General features: G+C 39.2%; 1 protein-coding gene across 4 annotated transcripts in view; it reads left to right on the forward strand.

The window, feature by feature from the left end:
- Positions 1 to 292: 292 nt before the first annotated feature.
- LOC138011856 (guanylate-binding protein 6-like) overlaps positions 293 to 7,500 on the forward strand; it is an 18,845-nt gene continuing 11,637 nt past the window's right edge. Inside the window, exons 1-7 of one of the 4 annotated variants that reach the window (XM_068859083.1) lie at positions 322 to 583; positions 1,638 to 1,862; positions 4,085 to 4,146; positions 4,724 to 4,820; positions 5,126 to 5,281; positions 6,410 to 6,518; positions 6,707 to 6,868. In XM_068859083.1, the coding sequence (XP_068715184.1) occupies positions 4,815 to 4,820; positions 5,126 to 5,281; positions 6,410 to 6,518; positions 6,707 to 6,868 (433 nt within the window). In that variant the 5' untranslated portion in view covers positions 322 to 583; positions 1,638 to 1,862; positions 4,085 to 4,146; positions 4,724 to 4,814. Of the gene's footprint in view, positions 584 to 1,637; positions 1,863 to 4,084; positions 4,147 to 4,723; positions 4,821 to 5,125; positions 5,282 to 6,409; positions 6,519 to 6,706; positions 6,869 to 7,500 lie in introns of all 4 variants that reach the window. The other 3 variants (XM_068859084.1, XM_068859085.1, XM_068859082.1) reach the window with 3 other exon arrangements.

Genomic DNA, 7,500 nt, shown 5'->3' on the forward strand with positions numbered 1-7,500 from the left:
CCTCAGTCTCTTGGTTTGCGGTATACAGAATGTGTAACGAAACTGTAACGCGATCGTCAACGCGATCAAAATAACCCATTATTTCAGATGTTTTCGACGGGTTTTGATGTTCTAAAGACAAACATATCTCCTCTGGACCCTGTGACATGGCTCCGAGGCCTTCGGGTCAAACTTCTATATTTGGTGTTGTTTTCTTTGTATCCAAGTCTGTTTTGGGAATTGAGAGACAAAAGAAACTTGAAAAATTTGCCATTTTGACCCGAAAGCCTCGGAGCCATGTTAGAATATTGATATATCGAACGTGGGCTATTCATACGGATGGTTGATCCGAACGTGACGATCCAAACTCACGACTGAAACAAGAATGCTAAGTATTTTGCTGTGACATTAAATCATAACATTGGGCACTTGTTCACTCAACATAACACAGCCAAGAGGAACTGGGCACTGGTTTGAGGTTACTACTGGCGTGAAGACGTCAACTATTATTGCATACTAAACGAAGTAATTGTTGATGTGAAAAGACCGTTGGAAGCGTGTTTCATCAAGAAATGGAGGTTTAAGTGTGCAAGGTTTTTCAAAGGTATGGTTGTTCAATTTAGTTAGCTAATTCTTGCGTACACTTTCCTAAAACGCACACAAATGAAGTTCGGTCAGTGGTACACTCGCAGTACATGAATGAACTGAAGTCTGTCTGAATGAGTAAAAACTAGTTTTACGGCGTTCAACTTAACCAAATGTAAGTAGAACATGGAGAAATCGAATGGACTAATACTGTACTAGTGCAGGTACTAGTGGCCGCTTTAGCAACCTCTAATGAATCATTTTTAAGCCAGCACACTTGACAAGATCGAGTTTCGCATAGTAAACACTACAACAATGCAACGAAAAAAATAGCGCTTATAATGCATTCCACCCTCTGCTCAGTCAAATGAAGCAAGAATTTTGTCAGAATGTGTTTTCTAACAACTTTCGATGGTACATTTTACACATTTTACTCGATAACGTTGATTTCAACACGGAGGTTTGATTCCCTTCCGTCACGGTTTAAGCGCCTGTGGACGTCATGAGCGTGTTACGTTTGTTTCTAAGATAATTTGTTAAAGTCTGGGCTGAACAATGAAAATGTAACTCTTGACAAAGTATGTGATTTATATGTAGTTATTTCCCAGTCTGTGCATGAGACAATATCTATTCATACAAATGAAGATATCAAAATAATAAAATGCTGTAATAGTTTGTACGTAATCGAGTTACATGTTTTGCGTTCTTGAAGATTTACGGGTGCGATTTGGGTTGAACATGTTTCTCAGAATTGAGTGGTAATTACTATTGTTTACTTTAAAGGTATTGTGATAAAACCACAATGCTGTCTTTGTGTTTAATGTTATTAGGTCAAGGGGAATATGGTACGGTGTATGACATTTGCAGGCTACACGAGAATTTTGGCCAAGCTACGTAGCTTGATCATCATTCTGGTTAGCTTATTTACGTTTAGCTCTTGGTTATGAAAATGGCATGAGCCAACCGCGAGCCCGAGATAACCTCGAGTCACTAGTCAACCTCGAGTCAACCACGAATCAAGCCATTTTTTTTTCTTTAGTCCCGAAGAATATATTGAATTTATCTTTTTTCAGCTCGTGAGCGGGCGGAATTCAACAAATCCTGCAATCTGATTAGTTCCCGGAAAGGGCGGAATTTTCTCATCCTGACCGCCACAGCGGGTAGAATCCGTCGAGTTGATTTATTTTTGTGATCGAATGGGTGGTAATCGTCAGACTGTCGCCGTTTTTACACTTCCATAGACAACTAATCAACGCAAGTTTATCTCTATTCACCTTTAAATGGCAAGCAAAGTCACTGTAAGTAAATTCAATTGAGTTTTATGAAGTTCTGTTGAGAAGAGTTTGCTTAGCTGTTTGTAGCTCGGTGCTATAATGGCGCTTAATCCTGTGTGTCAGTATCTATAAAATTTTAAGTAAAAAATAGTGAGTTGCAGTCAAGTTTACCTCTCTGATCGTTGCTGTATTTGAGGGAGTTTCTGTGGAATACACTTGACGGATTTCCTCGCTATCTGCTGCTCAATTTACGGTAGAAAAGTTTGATTTCGAGTGATTCGCAACGACTGACAGAAATTGTTTTTGTAGTACAACTTCAAACTTTGCACGAAATTTCACACTAGAAAAAAAAAACTTTTGGAGAACTTAACTGGAGAACTAAATGCAACTAACATAAAGTAGTTCGAAAAAAATCTGTTCTTTAATACATCTTTCTTTGTCTAATAAATACTCATTCGTTCGCTCGTTAGATTTTCTTTACGAATGTAAGCCACTAAAACGTGGCAATGTACATTCCGTTGTTACTATGTAATTAGCATTTTTCCTACTTATAAATTCAACTTCTAACGCTTTGTAAATCTATCAACTGAAGATGACAGAAGTTTCTGTCGAAACATGTTTTGCAAATTTAAGAGTGTTGTCGTTTTCTTTAAAATGACAAAGTTGCGTAAACAAACCCTCTTGTAAGCCAGTTTACCGCCAGAAAAGAAAAATAAACATGTTGTCAGGCTTAAGGACGTTCGCGCTAATTGTTTGTGCGCAACGTTACTGCGCAGGTAACGCGACTGTAATATGTCACGCATTACTTCGAGCATAAGTGAAGTTCAGGTTTTAAAACCTTTGCAAAAACCGTGCACGATAAGTCTTGCACAGCGTTGGATCAGATAAGATCGTAATCAGTCAAAATTGATTAAAAATATTTATGAAAGTCAAGTAGACTACTGCACGACTGATATTCGCGAGGTTTTATCAGTCGTGCACTAGTCTACTTGACTTTCATCCAAATTTTTCAAGCATCAGTTAAAATACCATGGCGACAAAAACGCCGAGGAAAAAATTCCAGGCCGGCAAAAGAATGGCACATTTATTTCCGAATCATCATGAAACTTCAAAGAGAAGTGAGCGGGAGGATGGAAAAGCTCTGGAAAAGGTAGCTGATTGAGTAGACTATTGGCTGAAAGTTTGGAAAACTCGAGGACGAACCTTTGCGTAAATTTAATGGGGCTGTTTCTTTTTAATGTTTTTATTACCCTACGAACTTAAGTTCAAAGTGAATGCATGTTTTTAAAGTTCTTTTCCTTTACTTTCGTGAAAATTGAGCAGAATTTTCGTCCTCGTCCGCTTGAATAGTGCGGACCTGCGTGGAAATAATCAGCGATTGAATTTCACAAAAAAACACACTCCAGAGGATGAGCATGACGGCAATGGAGAGATATGATACAAAACACCAACCAAATGAAGATGACCCCTGCTTAAAACTTCGTTGCTATGCTCGAGAAAGGTTTTTTTTTTTCGGCAAAAACCTTTAATCTCTTCAACGATCGATCCTCTCTTGGGTTCCTTGCCCGACAGGTCACGCAAAAGCGTGACAAACGAACTTTTCCAAGAGCTTTGCAAAATCACATCGATTTTACTCGTTCAGATCATCGGTGACCCCTATTTTTTTAATCATGAATCACTCACTTACTTTACTTACTATCTACAAAATATGATGAAATGAAAAAATTCTCACCGTAAGAAGTTATCTTTTTTTAACATTTTCTTTCCTCGTACCATCGAATTCCGGTAGTGGTTGCAACGGATAGAGCTTACGAAAACGCTCGTCGAGGATGAACTCTACTGTTTACCACATCCCTAGCGGCATACAATTATCTAAAAATCTCACTCCTAAAAACCTATGCACGGAAACGTTCACTCCAACAGTTTATTTTTATGATTTTCGATGGATGAACAGATGAGCCTACATCTCGCTATTATGACCGATTTCTCGAAATTAAGGCATTTTTCCACTGCTATTTTCTCCGAAACAAAGTCGGTGACCCCCATTTTTTTTTTTTCATTTTTGGAGTAAGTACTTTATGACCTAACTCTAGGCGAGAAATGAAGAAAATCTCACCGTAGGAAGATTTTGGCGCGAACGTCCTTAAGGTGGGTCTGTATAGTTAAAAACTGTGACCTCGGGCTTGAAAATGCTGCCTGAGGCCGCAAGATAAAACGTGTTTATTTATTTATTTATTTACTTCAAGATGACTTAGCTCAGAAGAATGACCAAAGGGTAAATTACAAACTCTGTGAATATGGAATGCAGGCAAGTTCCCTTCTCTTTGTACTGGCGTGTTGAAAATGTACAATTTCGGATAAATTCCATTGGCCATCTTGGTTGATTGAGCCGTATTTCGAACTTTCCTAGATTTCACAAAAATGTGAACTTGCTAGAACTCTGAAAGTATATTTCTGAAAATAGTTCACCAAAAGGTTCTTTTTGACGCAATAAAAGAAAATCCGAATTTTCCGATCTGTCGTCGGATTCTCCATAATTTACAGGCAGTGGCTCTTAAGTTGAGTGCATAACTGCGATGATCAATCATATGTCCATAACCATGCTTATTAAAATTATACAAAAAAAATTGAGGGGTCACCAGAATTATTTGTTAGTTGTAAGTACTTAAAGCTAAAGTTCCAGGGTGTTTTAGCAGGTATTACTGTTGCTATAGTAACCTGTTACAGAGTATCATTGCAAGTCGTTTACCAATGATACTATAACTGTAGTATCATCTGATAAGGAGTTGTAGCATTAATCCTTTAAAGTAAAAGTGATGAGATAGAAAGGGCTGAAGACTGTGCTTGACAACTTATACTAAATTTGTTACCCTATCCTGTTTTAGATACTTGTGAGCTGCAGCAGTTCTTAAATCAGAATAAGGAGACTCGAGGCTGGTGATTGAAGCAATAATTTCCTGGGATTTAGACTAAACAATGGCGGTGAGTAACGCCTTCCTGTTAGATCGCCCACAGCTCCTACCTTCAGAGAAACCCTACATTCAATTTCTTCATATCTTCATTCATCCATCCATCCAGCTATCCGTCGACCCATGCATCTATTGATCCATCGATAAATCATCAATTAATCCACTCATCGATCAATCGGATAAAATGCCGTCTTTTCTCGCCTTCCCTTTCCTTTGTTATTCTTGCCTTGCCTCGCCTTGTCTCAGTCACCAATATTCAAACTTTGCAGTTCTAAAATTCTAATTCTAAACTGATCCTGTCATCTTTTGTCCTGTTAGCATTCCTGGAGAGACCAATATCAGGTAGAAGATGAAGAGGTGGCGTTAGCCAAGGCTCTGGAACTTTCATGTCTAGAAGAGGAAAAGAAACAGCCAGCAAGTCCAATCCAACACGATCCTTGTCATGGTCATGGGCCGCCTGGTCATGGGGATTTGGTAAGAGTTAAAATTACTGAGACTGTACATGTAATACAAAAAATCACCTAGTACCCAATGTCGCTTACTCTTAAAACCATATTTAAAGAGTAAGGGATATTGGGTACAAGCTGATTTTGTAAGAGTCTTAAATGTCGGTGATAAGCTGAGGGTGGAAGACCACTGAAGTCTACTAATATCCCCACATTGAACTGATCTGTTAACATTGCAACCACTAGTTTAATTTTGTGATATTTGCGAGTGGCTCGAGTGACGCAGCGTTTCGTCGCGCCCCAGGGGCTCATTGGAGACCTTTTCTGCTTTGTCAAACTCGTTAAGCATCGCGCGCAAGGTCCCGTTCACAACCAATATGTGATGAGAGCAATCTGTTTTATAAAAACGGACACAAAGGTTTCCGACCGTACAACAGAACGAAAAAAATTACAATAAAAATCGACAGTTAATTACTTGTCATAAAAAAAAAAAAACTTTTGAATGGCTAGTGGGACGGAGCGTTTCGATTATTGATGCACGTTCTCAGCGATAAACTGAGAACGCAATACGTGAAGAGGCCTTGGAACCAAGACTGGCTCATCGGGTCGGAGCTTATCCCGTTTTCCTAGCACGAAGCGGCCAGGAGTATTTCTACTCCCCCTGGATGGGATGCTAGTCCAGCGCAGGTCACTCCTCGCAATTTGTTAGGTTTTTACCCAACAATTTGCCGGTATCCATTTATACTCCTGGTTGGAGAGAGGCACTGTGCGAGTAAAGTGTCTTGCCCAAGAACACAACACAGTGTCCCCGGCCAGGGCTTGAACCTGGACCGCTCGATCTGGGGACGAGCGCACTAACCATGAGGCCACCGCGCCTCCACAGTTGGCTCTTTTTTTTTTTTTTACCTTTTTTTTTTCTGTACGCTAATTTTAAAAGCTATGAACCTAAAATAATAAACAAATGAGGTAGAAAAACACGTAAAAGTTAGGAAAGTAAGATCAAGAAACAAGAACAAGACTGATGACCAATCCCCAGCTAACGAAATATCAGGGTAGGACAAAGTTTTGATTATGCAGCCTTTGTGGCACAGTTATCCTTGCTAGGAGTAGAGATGCATTAGCTTTGTTAATCATAAAACTTTTGCTATTTTCTCAGGCTAAGCAGGATTCCCGAATGCAGAACGTTCAAGCTTTCCGAGAAGATAAATCTTTACCCAAACAGACACGGAAGCCTCAACGAGTTGGACACGGTGTGATGGACCAAGGTACACACTCTAGCAGGTTAAAATGGATTTAGGCATAAAAGAACTCATCAAACCTTAGGCCTGGTTTGTTGTTAGCCAAACACGGGGCTTGATCTCTTACATGAAAGCATTCTTTTTGAGGGTAATAATATTGTTAATTTCGTATGAGTCAGACGTCTCTTACTATAACTATTTATAACTCATGACAGGGAGCGTGCCTTCACAACGAGTACAAAAAATAGCAACCCCGCTGTGCCTTCCAAATAACTGCAAGTGGGATTCAAGATCAGGCCAATACATTAAAACAGGAGCGAGGCGTGAATCGCTGTATGTGGTAGAAGAGGCACTTCAAAACCTCCGGAGGGTTAAAGGTACATAACCATTCGTTGATTAAACTGCAAGCATTTGCAGTCTATTTAGAGAAAATCGACCCATTGCAGACTAACTTGAAAGTTTCAGCCAATTAATTTTTTAATTATCGGCAGAGTACCCGCGATACGGTATCGTTTGCTTGGCATTCTTGAGTACAAGAACAGTCATTGTTAGAAATGGGCAAAAATATATTGGAGAATCAGGTTATTTTAGATTTCGTTGCATAAGACGACGTGGAGAATTGTCTCCTCCATTAGATAAGATGCTAGTCGATCTAAGGGTTAGGGTAAACACTAATTACAAGTATATATAGATTTTTGACTCTTGGTTTGCATAGGAATAAACTGGTTACTCTTGCCTGAAGACCTAGTGGACTTTTAAATTCATTTGGCCATTTTCGATATAATTACATAAAATTTAATATGTCGTAATAAACCCGACTATGAGACTGAGAAAGGGACAAAGATTTTCTTTTGATTTAGTCCCTTAAGCCTTGGTGCCTTGTTAGAATTTGAAACTGGCCTATTGGGGTTTGATTCCGTCGAGAAAGTAATGGCTCATTCCACATACATTGATCGTTTGGTTGCAAAATAAACGTTGAGATGAAAGTAACAAGGTTGCCATCCCGAAA

Source organism: Montipora foliosa, chromosome 7 (assembly GCF_036669935.1).
Source record: "Montipora foliosa isolate CH-2021 chromosome 7, ASM3666993v2, whole genome shotgun sequence".
Classification (NCBI taxonomy): domain Eukaryota; kingdom Metazoa; phylum Cnidaria; class Anthozoa; order Scleractinia; family Acroporidae; genus Montipora; species Montipora foliosa.